The sequence below is a fragment of the Trematomus bernacchii genome, unplaced genomic scaffold (assembly GCF_902827165.1).
Source record: "Trematomus bernacchii unplaced genomic scaffold, fTreBer1.1, whole genome shotgun sequence".
Lineage (NCBI taxonomy): Eukaryota > Metazoa > Chordata > Actinopteri > Perciformes > Nototheniidae > Trematomus > Trematomus bernacchii.
In genome coordinates this window covers 2,737,814-2,751,405 of record NW_022987524.1, presented here as the reverse complement: position 1 = coordinate 2,751,405, position 13,592 = coordinate 2,737,814, and the positions used below count along the sequence as shown (strand labels likewise).

The 13,592-nt window shown below is 46.2% G+C and overlaps 1 protein-coding gene across 1 annotated transcript; it reads right to left on the bottom strand.

The window, feature by feature from the left end:
- Positions 1 to 721: 721 nt before the first annotated feature.
- On the bottom strand, positions 722 to 3,364 carry LOC117473677 (homeobox protein engrailed-2b-like). The gene is made up of 2 exons (XM_034119412.1): positions 2,896 to 3,364; positions 722 to 1,038 (listed from the first exon to the last, which is right to left on the bottom strand). Exons 1-2 carry the CDS (start codon positions 3,362 to 3,364, stop codon positions 722 to 724), a joined length of 786 nt encoding a protein of 261 aa, XP_033975303.1.
- Positions 3,365 to 13,592: the final 10,228 nt, after the last annotated feature.

Below are 13,592 nucleotides of genomic sequence, written 5' to 3'. Positions count from 1 at the left end.
GCTGTTATAGATGGAAATACAACTCAGAAAGTTTTCCGAGTTAATGTCACCGGAATGTCACTCTAAAAAGAAACATCCGAGTAACAATATGAATAATTATGATAATCCTTTTTTTAGTAGACCAATCAAAATGATTTCAAAACGCATATGTTATCCCAAAAGTACATAAGCTTGACTGCCTCACCTGGGACAGGTTATACCTTCAGGTGACAGGGTTTGATATCAGCAGCCGACAGGCCTCCCTTCTCTCCAGGGGTTTGGTTTCAGACCAGACCCAGAGCCATTTACCGGCCAATAATGGCGGGATGGTGTTGTTAACAGTGCACCAGCAGCATGGCTCTTCTTTATTGGACGTTACATCGTACAGAAATTGGTTTGTTTGTTTCGACTCGTAGGCGCAACACGAACGCACCACCACTTTGGAGTTTTTGGACATTTTGGGCACCGTCATTAATGAGCATCCCTTCACACACACACACACACACACACACACACACACACACACACACACACACACACACACACACACACACACACACACACACACACACACACACACACACACACACACACACACACACACACACACACACACACACACACACACACACACACACACACACACACACACACACACACAGTCTCTGGTTGAGTTTAAATATGAATGCTGGTACTGGAGTGATTTTATTGCATGGTCCGGACCCCCGTCCCCGGGTCTCCTCTAGTCGCTGTCCGACTTGTCCTCCTTGGCCCCGGCGTGGTTGTACAGTCCCTGCGCCATGAGGTGCAGCGCCAGAGCGTTTTTATTCCCGGTGGCTTTCTTGATTTTGGCTCGTTTGTTCTGGAACCAGATCTTGATCTGGGACTCGTTGAGGCCCAGCTCCCCGGCCAGGGCCTGCCGCCGCTCCTCCGTCAGGTACCGGTTCCCCTGAAACTCCGTCTTCAGCCGCTGCAGCTGCTCCGCCGTGAAGGCCGTGCGGGGCCGCTTGTCCTCCGGGCTGGGGGTCAGGGCCTTCTTTGGTTTGCGGGATCTGGGCCCTTGAGGTGTAAAGTTCAGTTAATATTTCTCATATTTAAAAATCACAGGTGTTTTATTAAAGTGTGAGCTGGTTCCGTGAACACAGAGTGCTCCATGAACGCGTCCCTGCACCACCCTGAGAGAAAGGCTCTCAGCAGGTGGAGAAACATGTTCAGTATTACAAGTCCCTGCTATTAAACGAACTATTTGAATGTAGCATGATATATATTACCTTTGTTTGGAACTGAATGGTGACTTTGGGTCATAAGGAACTAAACGTTTTGGGGAAAATACTCGCTTTTGGGTCCGTGAATACTTTAAGTGTAATTTAAATAGCCTAAATAAAAAATCCACAGACACATTTAATCACAGCTGTAAGGGGTAATATGGTCTGTTATCATGCGGCTCAGGGAGGAGGGAGGAGGTGCAGATGGGGGTGGGGTTGGGATGGAGGATGGGGAGTTAGGCGCCTCTTTCTCTCCCTGTTACCATAGGAACTCCATTTTTTTTAAAGTACTCTCCTAAAATTAGCCATAACTCTTTTCGTTACTAATATAATATTCAGATATTTCACGATAAAGGCAAAGCGGAAATAAAGAGAAGGAACATTCTGCCTGGGCCTCGGTGCGTACAATAAAGAAGAGCTACATCGAGGTGACACCACAGGGACACCAATACATCTTTAATCATTTTATAAAACCTTTCTCACTAATTCCCACAGTTATATTGGGTTTAATAGTCCTAACCATGCAGCTCCCTGCCTCTTTGTGGTCACTTCCATATGTCGGGCCTGGACCTCGATGGAACTTTTTTTGAGTTTCCATACAACAACACAAACTATAATTCTCACGGTTTTCGCTTCGTTTTGGGCTTTTTTCTCCCGCCCCTCCGACAGATCGCAAATCCCCTTCCTCTGCTGGGTTTCTAGTTTTGAACATTATTAATCAGTGCATCTAAATCACGACAAAGGAAAGTCCAAGTGCACCATGCGTCCACTCAGAACATAACCCTGCCTGCGACCAGCCATAATGTGTTCATGATAAAACAGGATAAAACATGATAAAACAGGATAAAACATGATAAAACAGGATAAAACATGATGTGTGTTAAAGCGGTCCGAGCCCCCCCAGCGGCGCAGAGACAGAGGACCCTCACACCGCTTCACTTCGAGGATGTTCATAAAATAGAAACGCTATCAAAAATGACTTGTTTATTTCGTTGGCGGGTTAAAGGGCTTTGAAGTTTTATTCAGCATTTCACATCGAATCTTTCTCTTTTGGGACACACGGCCCTCACTTTTTAGACCCCGCCATTGTCAAAAAAAATATGCTAATGGTATATCAACAAAGAAGACTGATGAACAATGGCGTTAAACTTGGTTTTAGTTCCCTTCTCCATATTGTAACTTAACTTTCGACTTGTATTTAACTATAACTTTGTTTTCATGTCGCTTCCTGTAACATTAAGTCGTGTTGTCAACTTGAAGGTGATTTTAAAGCCAACATTCCCATCCGAAACTCCTCCGACGACTTTCTCATTTGCGTTTAGAGTAGTTTGTTTTATTTAAATAGGACTCGGCTCGGTTTTTTATTATTGAAATGATTAAATAATAAGATGATTATTGTTAGGATGGTGCAATAAAAGATAAATCAATTGGGGTTGGGGGGGTTGCAAAGCTCAGAGAATAAAATGTCATTCTCTTTCTCTAAGAAGTAGGCTATCCTCGAGAGCTTTGAAACCGGTTAAAGATATCCTGGGAGTATTTCTTCTCTGAAAAACATGTATCTGTTTTCAGTTTAACGGACCTTAAACATTCCTTTCATTTATTTCAGTTCTTCTAATTTAACGAAAAGTGGACCAGCAATATTTCCACCAACCTGCTGACGGGCGGTCTGAGTAGCGGGTACAATAAACCCAAGCCGGCCACAGCATCGGCTTGGAGGCGGGGGCCGAGCTGGCCTCCCCCCGGCCCTCTATCGCCTCCTCCCCGGCTCTCAGCTCCGGCCTTTCGGCCACAGTGTCCGGGTCCTGCTGGTCGGATTCTCCCGTCTCGTCCTGCTCCTCCTCGCCTCCCGCTCCGCGCTGCGGCGCATTTCCAGTTCTAGACTTCCTCCCTGTCTGCTCCTCTCTGCGGAGGATCACTGCCAGACTGCCCCCCTCCCGGACCAGAGTCCCGTCCTTCCTCTTTCGTCCGAAGTCCGGTCTTAAGATGTTGTCTATATAGAAGTTGGTGACCCTGTGGGCCTGCTGGTGGACAGGTGGCTGCAGGAGGGGCAGGATGGCCCGGTTGGACTCCTGGCCGGAGTCCTGCGGGCGCTGCGGGTCTCTGCGAGCCTTTCCTTCCATAGTGATGGATCCGGATCCCCCTCAGCCTCTGCCTCTGGGCCCTCAACACAAAGTAACTCCTGTGCTGTGGTCCGCTTCACTTTATTTTCGATGATTAATGATACCCTTTTTTGACTGGAACACCAAACCTTGGAGGAGCTGGACTAGTTCCTTTTTTTGGCACAATACTTTCTTTTGTTTTTGCTGACGCGCCGCTTAGAATAAGGACAGAATAAAGGCATGCTCAGCTTCTAATAAAAAGCCTCATGCCAGGACTTGATGCCATATTTGTATTTACTTCAAAATCGTAAAAGTGGTAGAAAAAAAAAAGATTTATTTGCAGTCCCTGCACACTAGTTTTGATGCTTCTAGTAGGACTAAAGTAGTCTGATAAAGACGCCGCTCAAATACTTTCACTACGGAATTTGGTTCTCATTTCTGATTGGCTGATGAGGTTGTGATGACGTTGTACTACGGCTCTCCTAGACACGTGCCTCGGACCAATAGAGCTGCAAAATTGGTGTCATGTGATCTTCCCGGAATTCCCTGGAGACGGAGAATAATGGTTTATGATGCATTCAGGTTACAGCGGAAATGTGTAGCCTAATTATTTAAACATTTAAAGGATTTTAGTGTTATGGTTAATGTAGCTCCTAACAGAAAACAGTGTTCAGCCCAGCTTTGAGTGATAGCCTATCAGCGTGTCTTATAAGATGGGTCCACACTGTCCCAGCAACACATCAGCTGCTGGGCGCCGGTGTTTGTGGGCTGGACATCATTGCATTGATAGCCAAAAAGAACCAGTTGTATTTTACAGATTGTATTTTACACTGTACATTATTTAACATTTTACATTCAGTTTTTATCTTATTCTCTTTTCAATGTAGCTTATTTCTGTATTACGTGCACATTGTGTCACTTGCACTATTGTCTAGCACTAGTTCATTTCAAGTTTTCCTTGCACTATTTTGTATTGTTTTGAAGTCTTTAGTTTGTTGCATGCTGCACCTTGGACAATGAAGGCTTTGCATCTTTAATTGAAATACAGCTGAATAACATTACATGGAGCTGAACATGTGTAAAAGTCAAGTTGTAGTGAGAACCTCTGAATTCATTCCTCTGATATTTACAGCAGGTTCATGCTCTGCCTGCACTCCATCATTGGACCTGTTATGTGGACCAATAACCAGCCTGCTTCCAGGAGTGTTCAAGTCCATCTGGAGATCATAGAACCTGGGCCAAAGCACCATGAGTTGGTTATGGTGCAGCGCAGTGTCCTGCAGACTGTGTGGGTTAGTCATTCTGTAGGGTGCAGTGCCTCTGATAACAGCCTGTTCCTGCTGGGGGGCTCGGCTGGGGTATGTAGCCTTTAGGGCAACGTGTATAGAACTGTGAGATGGGGGTCATGGGGTATTTTCCTCTTCTGGTTCATTTAAAATATAACAACAAGCCTGCTCCAACCCATGTGTTTGTTTCTTAGGTCTATGCAGTAGTGGAACACTTTTACTCAATATATTTTGTAGGCAAATGTTGTACCTTTACTCAATCACTTATTTACTTACCTTTACTGAATCAACAACTACATTATTATATAATATTATTGGTTAAGCTAGTATATAAGGTGAGTCAAATAAATCCAACTAAAACCAAGTGCACCATTAAAGTGATGATCACAACAATTATTTGTATTACATGGTGCTTAAATGGGCCATTCTGGATCAAGTATATTTTGATGCTAGTAACCTTTACAATTATGAATGCAGGACTGTTCCTTGTAACTGAGTATGTTTACACTGCAGTATAATTATATAAATTATATAATAATAAATGATATAAAGTAAATAATCTGAAGACTTTCTATTCGTCGCGTGCAAGCATGGACCAAGAAGTCATTTTTTCTTTGGATCAGGCGAAGAGGATTTCGCTTCAGTTCGCTCACACCCGCGCGAAATGAGTCGCCCGCTCACACACACACTCACTCTCTGTTTAGGCTACATCGTTTAAAAAACACTTCTGTTTCACGTTCATATGCAGAAAAAAATATGACTGTATTAGTGGCGACTGAAGGTAATAACTGGGAAATAAAAACAATTATACTAATATTTATTGTTCATATCGGACCGCTCGTGCAGGATTTCTCTCTGCGTTAAACAACAGCTGCACATTCTGAGGACTGTAGCAACACTGAGCATGAGATGATTGCATGCTGAATTCAAAATCATAATCTGCAAAGTAACCATTAACATAACGGGGTTGAAATGTTTTTTTAAAGTTAAAAGTCTCAAAATGTAAATAGTCAAAAATGACAATGCAGTTTAGAGTTGATTTAATGTTTTGATGAGGCCGAGGGAGTTCAGGAAGAATGATCGCATGCATGAAGGAAGAATAATCATATAAGGAGAAATATGTCATATTGATGCCAAATGACCAATTACTAAAACCTCTGTTTCCTGACAGCGCGGTGTTGGGGGGCCTCACCGGGGTCTCTGCCGTTATTCACAATCTTTGAAATACTAGCACTGCAGGTGAATTTAGATGAGGGTTAAAATCAAATTGCTAAAGAAAGCTTAATGATTGATTTTGTAACCCTAATTGAAAGCCGCTGGCGATGGGGACTTCAATGTACTTCACTCAACCTTCCTTTTAAAAAAAAAATAACGTATACATTTTTTCGATTAGTTGTAACAGATAACAATGTGCTGTTGAAGAGCTCATTTAAAAAGTGTTCGTTAATTTGATTGAACCTTCAACAAAAAACAGAAACGCGGATGAAAATGTCACAAACGTGCCAAATATCCAATTTAAACAAAGGACATAAATCTATGACAAAAACAAGATTAAGAAAACCAAATCCATCAAAACACTTAAGTAGTATTTGTCTTAATATTGCACTTCCAACTGTTACACAGAGAGTTCAGGGGTGACAGTTATGAGTATTTATTACAGACATGCGGTACGCGTAAAACATGAGGGACACAACGCCGGCTCTATAGGCCGCTCTCCTGTTCGATTTCCCTTTTTACCAATGTATTATTAGTACGCAATCTTAATAATAACGTATTGTTATTTAATGTATAAAATATTGCACATTATGTGGATTGGAAACGTAAGAGATATCAGGATCGTTATGGATTCATAGGGTTTATTGTATTCACTTAAAAGAGCGGTCTCTGTGCTAATCCTGACTGAAGGAGAATGATCTGAAAAAATAGAAATCATTAATAATAGAGGAAGACGGAGAGCTGCGCAGCCTTCTGAGGTTCTCCTGGTTCTCTCCATTGTTTGTGACGGGCACCGGAGTGATGCCTTCACTGTCAGGCCGCGCTGCGTATTACACAGCCGACTCTTTCATCTAAAAAAGTCATGCAGCCTGTGTACCTGAGGACTTTAAGGGATCTTTAGAAAAGTGTTGCACATATGCTGATGTTAATGATTTCAGTTCATGATTTCAGCTTTAATAAGTGTTATACGTGTTATGCACTAGTTTTGATAATGCTATAATACTGCATGGTACATCCTTCCATTATACATTAATGGAAGGATCATGCAAGAGCATTAGAACCAGACAGTAAAGGAACACGTGCTGCTTCTGTCTGATGTGTCGCTGAGAGAATCCTTTCAAATCACACCAGATTTGAACTTTCAATCTGACCCACAGATCAGTATTTAGTCAAAATAGTTCATCATTACTAACATATCAGAGAATTTCTGAAGAACATAAGTGTACAGGCAGAAAGATGGAGAGAAATGTCAGATGAGTGGAAGACTTTACCTTTTAACGCTACAGTGAGAACACAGGTCCTGACCTGCAGAGCCTCATCATCCTCGACATATCTAATAACAATTTCCATTTCCATATCACAGCCTGAATGTGCAGTGAGGGGGGGGAGTGCAGGCTTTGTGCCTCTGAATGCTGCTGTCTCCACATTGTGTTGGTGCCCAGATGTGAGATGAGCCGAGAGACAAAGCCGAGGTCAGCTGGGACCATCAGCTTCCTGTCCGCTTTACAAAACCTCCCCGAGGGGAGGGGGGGCGAGGGGGGCCCGGAGGTTATGGGACACTTCCTCTTCCACTCTGTCTGCCTGTGTATGCATGGAGGGAATTAGTGCGGGGACACACTCTGGCTCTATCGGCAAAGGGACATGAAGAAGCCGGCTGACCTGTGACCAGATCATCCAGAGAAGATCAGAGCCCAGATCAGCAGATCCCAGAGCAGCAGAGCCCAGATCAGCAGAACCCAGATCAGCAGGCCCAGATCAACATGCCCAGATCAGCAGAGCCCAGATCAGCAGATCCCATATCAGCAGATCCCAAAACAGCTGTCAATCTTTACTTCCTCTCCGGCCTGGAGCTGTCACTTCTCCAGTTGTTTCCCTCTTCATCTGTCTTCCTGCAGTAATGAGGCCATGTGTATTTGTCTCTCTCTGTCTCTCTGTGTCTCTGTGTCTCTGTGTCTCTGTGTCTCTGTGTCTCTGTGACTCTGTGACTCTGTGTCTCTGTGTCTCTGTGTCTCTGTGACTCTGTGTCTCTGTGTCTCTGTGTCTCTGTGTCTCTGTGACTCTGTGTCTCTGTGTCTCTGTGACTCTGTGTCTCTGTGACTCTGTGTCTCTGTGACTCTGTGTCTCTGTGTCTCTGTGACTCTGTGTCTCTGTGACTCTGTGTCTCTGTGTCTCTGTGTCTCTGTGACTCTGTGTCTCTGTGTCTCTGTGTCTCTGTGTCTCTGTGACTCTGTGACTCTGTGTCTCTGTCTCTGTGACTCTGTGTCTCTGTGTCTCTGTGTCTCTGTGTCTCTGTGTCTCTGTGACTCTGTGTCTCTGTCTCTCTGTGACTCTGTGTCTCTGTGTCTCTGTGTCTCTGTGTCTCTGTGACTCTGTGTCTCTGTCTCTCTGTGACTCTGTGTCTCTCTGTCTCTGTGACTCTGTGTCTCTGTGTCTCTGTGTCTCTGTGTCTCTGTGTCTCTGTGTCTCTGTGACTCTGTGTCTCTGTGTCTCTGTGACTCTGTGTCTCTGTCTCTCTGACTCTGTGTCTCTCTGTCTCTGTGTCTCTGTGTCTCTGTGTCTCTGTGTCTATGTGTCTCTGTGTCTCTGTGTCTATGTGTCTCTGTGTCTCTGTGACTCTGTGTCTCTGTGTCTCTGTGTCTCTGTGTCTCTGTGTCTCTGTGTCTCTGTGACTCTGTGTCTCTGTGTCTATGTGTCTCTGTGTCTCTGTCTCTGTGTCTCTGTGTCTCTGTGTCTCTGTGTCTCTGTGTCTCTGTGTCTCTGTGTCTATGTGTCTCTGTCTCTGTGTCTCTGTGTCTCTGTGTCTCTGTGTCTCTGTGTCTCTGTGTCTATGTGTCTCTGTCTCTGTGTCTCTGTGTCTCTGTGTCTCTGTGTCTCTGTGTCTCTGTGTCTCTGTGTCTCTGTGACTCTGTGTCTATGTGTCTATGTGTCTCTGTGTCTCTGTGTCTCTGTGTCTATGTGTCTCTGTGTCTCTGTGTCTCTGTGTCTCTGTGTCTCTGTCTCTGTGTCTCTGTGTCTCTGTGTCTCTGTGTCTCTGTGTCTCTGTGTCTCTGTGTCTCTGTGTCTCTGTGTCTCTGTGTCTCTGTGTCTCTGTGACTCTGTGTCTCTGTCTCTGTGTCTCTGTGTCTCTGTGTCTCTGTGACTCTGTGTCTCTGTGTCTCTGTCTCTGTGTCTCTGTGTCTCTGTGACTCTGTGTCTCTGTGTCTGTGTCTCTGTCTCTGTGTCTCTGTGTCTCTGTGTCTCTGTGACTCTGTGTCTCTCTGTCTCTGTGTCTCTGTGTCTCTGTCTCTGTGTCTCTGTGTCTCTGTCTCTCTGTGACTCTGTGTCTCTCTGTCTCTGTGTCTCTGTGTCTCTGTGTCTCTGTGTCTCTGTGTCTCTGTCTCTGTGTCTCTGTGTCTCTGTCTCTCTGTGACTCTGTGTCTCTCTGTCTCTGTGTCTCTGTGTCTCTGTGTCTCTGTGACTCTGTGTCTCTGTGTCTCTGTCTCTCTGTCTCTGTGACTCTGTGTCTCTCTGTCTCTGTGTCTCTGTGTCTCTGTGTCTCTGTCTCTGTGTCTCTGTGTCTCTGTCTCTCTGTGACTCTGTGTCTCTCTGTCTCTGTGTCTCTGTGTCTCTGTGTCTCTGTGTCTCTGTGTCTCTCTGTCTCTGTGTCTCTGTGTCTCTGTCTCTGTGTCTCTGTGACTCTGTGTCTCTGTGACTCTGTGTCTCTGTGTCTCTGTCTCTCTGTCTCTCTGTGTCTCTGTGTCTCTGTCTCTGTGTCTCTGTGTCTCTGTGTCTCTGTGTCTCTGTGTCTCTGACTCTGTGTCTCTGTGTCTCTGTCTCTCTGTGTCTCTGTGACTCTGTGTCTCTGTGTCTCTGTGTCTCTGTGTCTCTGTGTCTCTGTGTCTGTGACTCTGTGTCTCTGTGTCTCTGTGTCTCTGTGTCTCTGTGTCTCTGTCTCTGTGTCTCTGTGACTCTGTGTCTCTGTCTCTGTGTCTCTGTGTCTCTGTGACTCTGTGTCTCTGTGTCTCTGTGTCTCTGTGTCTCTGTCTCTGTGTCTCTGTGTCTCTGTGTCTCTGTGTCTCTGTCTCTGTGTCTCTGTGACTCTGTGTCTCTGTGACTCTGTGTCTCTGTGTCTCTGTGTCTCTGTGTCTCTGTGTCTATGTGTCTCTGTGTCTCTGTGTCTCTGTGTCTCTGTGTCTCTGTGTCTGTGTCTCTGTGTCTCTGTGTCTATGTGTCTCTGTGTCTCTGTGACTCTGTGTCTCTGTGTCTCTGTGACTCTGTGTCTCTGTCTCTCTGACTCTGTGTCTCTCTGTCTCTGTGTCTCTGTGTCTCTGTGTCTCTGTGTCTATGTGTCTCTGTGTCTCTGTGTCTATGTGTCTCTGTGTCTCTGTGACTCTGTGTCTCTGTGTCTCTGTGTCTCTGTGTCTCTGTGTCTCTGTGTCTCTGTGACTCTGTGTCTCTGTGTCTATGTGTCTCTGTGTCTCTGTCTCTGTGTCTCTGTGTCTCTGTGTCTCTGTGTCTCTGTGTCTCTGTGTCTATGTGTCTCTGTCTCTGTGTCTCTGTGTCTCTGTGTCTCTGTGTCTCTGTGTCTCTGTGTCTCTGTGTCTATGTGTCTCTGTCTCTGTGTCTCTGTGTCTCTGTGTCTCTGTGTCTCTGTGTCTCTGTGTCTCTGTGTCTATGTGACTCTGTGTCTCTGTGTCTCTGTGTCTCTGTGTCTCTGTGTCTCTGTGTCTCTGTGACTCTGTGTCTCTGTCTCGGTGTCTCTGTGTCTCTGTGTCTCTGTGACTCTGTGTCTCTGTCTCTGTGTCTCTGTGTCTCTGTCTCTGTGTCTCTGTGTCTCTGTCTCTGTGTCTCTGTGTCTCTGTGTCTCTGTGACTCTGTGTCTCTCTGTCTCTGTGTCTCTGTGTCTCTGTGTCTCTGTCTCTGTGTCTCTGTGTCTCTGTGTCTCTGTGTCTCTGTGTCTCTGTGTCTCTGTGTCTCTGTCTCTCTGTGACTCTGTGTCTCTCTGTCTCTGTGTCTCTGTGTCTCTGTCTCTGTGTCTCTGTGTCTCTGTGTCTCTGTCTCTGTGTCTCTGTGACTCTGTGTCTCTGTGACTCTGTGTCTCTGTGACTCTGTGTCTCTGTGTCTCTGTTCTCTGTGTCTCTGTGTCTCTGTGACTCTGTGTCTCTGTGACTCTGTGTCTCTGTGTCTCTGTGTCTCTGTTCTCTGTGTCTCTGTCTCTGTGTCTCTGTGTCTCTGTGTCTCTGTGTCTCTGTGACTCTGTGACTCTGTGTCTCTGTGTCTCTGTGTCTCTGTGTCTCTGTGTCTTCTGACTCTGTGTCTCTGTGTCTCTGTCTCTCTGTGTCTCTGTGACTCTGTGTCTCTGTGTCTCTGTGTCTCTGTGTCTCTGTGTCTCTGTGTCTCTGTGACTCTGTGTCTCTGTGTCTCTGTGTCTCTGTGTCTCTGTCTCTGTGTCTCTGTGTCTCTGTGTCTCTGTGTCTCTGTCTCTGTGTCTCTGTGACTCTGTGACTCTGTGTCTCTGTCTCTGTGTCTCTGTGTCTCTGTGACTCTGTGTCTCTGTGTCTCTGTGTCTCTGTGTCTCTGTCTCTGTGTCTCTGTGTCTCTGTGTCTCTGTGTCTCTGTCTCTGTGTCTCTGTGACTCTGTGTCTCTGTGACTCTGTGTCTCTGTGTCTCTGTGTCTCTGTGTCTCTGTGTCTCTGTGTCTCTGTGTCTCTCTGTGACTCTGTGTCTCTCTGTCTCTGTGTCTCTGTGTCTCTGTGTCTCTGTGTCTCTGTGTCTCTGTCTCTGTGTCTCTGTGTCTCTGTCTCTCTGTGACTCTGTGTCTCTCTGTCTCTGTGTCTCTGTGTCTCTGTCTCTGTGTCTCTGTGTCTCTGTGTCTCTGTCTCTGTGTCTCTGTGACTCTGTGTCTCTGTGACTCTGTGTCTCTGTGTCTCTGTGTCTCTGTGTCTCTGTGTCTCTGTGACTCTGTGTCTCTGTGTCTCTGTGTCTCTGTGTCTCTGTGTCTCTGTGTCTCTGTGACTCTGTGTCTCTGTCTCTGTGTCTCTGTGTCTCTGTGTCTCTGTGACTCTGTGTCTCTGTGTCTCTGTGTCTCTGTGTCTCTGTGTCTCTGTGTCTCTGTGACTCTGTGTCTCTGTCTCTCTGTGTCTGTGTCTCTGTGTCTGTGTCTCTGTGTCTCTGTGTCTCTGTGTCTCTGTGTCTCTGTGTCTGTGTCTCTGTGTCTCTGTGTCTATGTGTCTCTGTGTCTCTGTGACTCTGTGTCTCTGTGTCTCTGTGACTCTGTGTCTCTGTCTCTCTGACTCTGTGTCTCTGTGTCTCTGTGTCTCTGTGTCTCTGTGTCTATGTGTCTCTGTGTCTCTGTGTCTATGTGTCTCTGTGTCTCTGTGACTCTGTGTCTCTGTGTCTCTGTGTCTCTGTGTCTCTGTGTCTCTGTGTCTCTGTGACTCTGTGTCTCTGTGTCTATGTGTCTCTGTGTCTCTCTGTCTCTCTCTGTCTCTGTGTCTCTGTGTCTCTGTGTCTCTGTGTCTCTGTGTCTCTGTGTCTATGTGTCTCTGTCTCTGTGTCTCTGTGTCTCTGTGTCTCTGTGTCTCTGTGTCTCTGTGTCTATGTGTCTCTGTCTCTGTGTCTCTGTGTCTCTGTGTCCTCTGGGTCTCTGTGTCTCTGTGTCTCTGTGTCTATGTGACTCTGTGTCTCTGTGTCTCTGTGTCTCTGGGTCTCTGTGGCTCTGTGTCTCTGTGACTCTGTGTCTCTGTCTCGGTGTCTCTGTGTCTCTGTGTCTCTGTGACTCTGTGTCTCTGTGTCTCTGTGTCTCTGTGTCTCTGTGTCTCTGTGTCTCTGTCTCTGTGTCTCTGTGTCTCTGTGTCTCTGTGACTCTGTGTCTCTCTGTCTCTGTGTCTCTGTCTCTGTGTCTCTGTCTGTGTCTCTGTTGTCTTGTGCTCTGTGTCTCGGTGTCTTCTGCTCTCTGTGTACTCTGTGCTTGTCTCGCTGTGACTCTGTGTCTCTGTGGGCCTCTGTGTCTCTGGTGTCTCTGTCTTCTGTGTCTCTGTGTCTGCTGTGTCCTCTGTCTCTGTGTCTCTGTGACTCTGTGGTCTCTGTGACTTGTCTGTGTCTGCTGGTCTCTGTGTCTCTGTGTCTGTGACTCTGGTGCTCCTGTGACTTCTGTGTCTCTGGTGCTCTGTGGTCTCTGTGTCTTGTGGTCCTCTGTCTGTGTCTGTGTCTCTGTGTCTCTGTGACTCTGTGTCTCTGTGACTCTGTGTCTCTGTGTCTCTGTGTCTCTGTGTCTCTGTCTCTGTGTCTCTGTGTCTCTGTGTCTCTGTGTCTCTGTGACTCTGTGACTCTGTGTCTCTGTGTCTCTGTGTCTCTGTGTCTCTGTGTCTCTGACTCTGTGTCTCTGTGTCTCTGTCTCTCTGTGTCTCTGTGACTCTGTGTCTCTGTGTCTCTGTGTCTCTGTGTCTCTGTGTCTCTGTGTCTCTGTGACTCTGTGTCTCTGTGTCTCTGTGTCTCTGTGTCTCTGTCTCTGTGTCTCTGTGTCTCTGTGTCTCTGTGTCTCTGTCTCTGTGTCTCTGTGACTCTGTGACTCTGTGTCTCTGTCTCTGTGTCTCTGTGTCTCTGTGACTCTGTGTCTCTGTGTCTCTGTGTCTCTGTGTCTCTGTCTCTGTGTCTCTGTGTCTCTGTGTCTCTGTGTCTCTGTGTCTCTGTGACTCTGTGTCTCTGTGACTCTGTGTCTCTGTGTCTCTGTGTCTCTGTGTCTCTGTGTCTCTGTGTCTCTGTGTCTC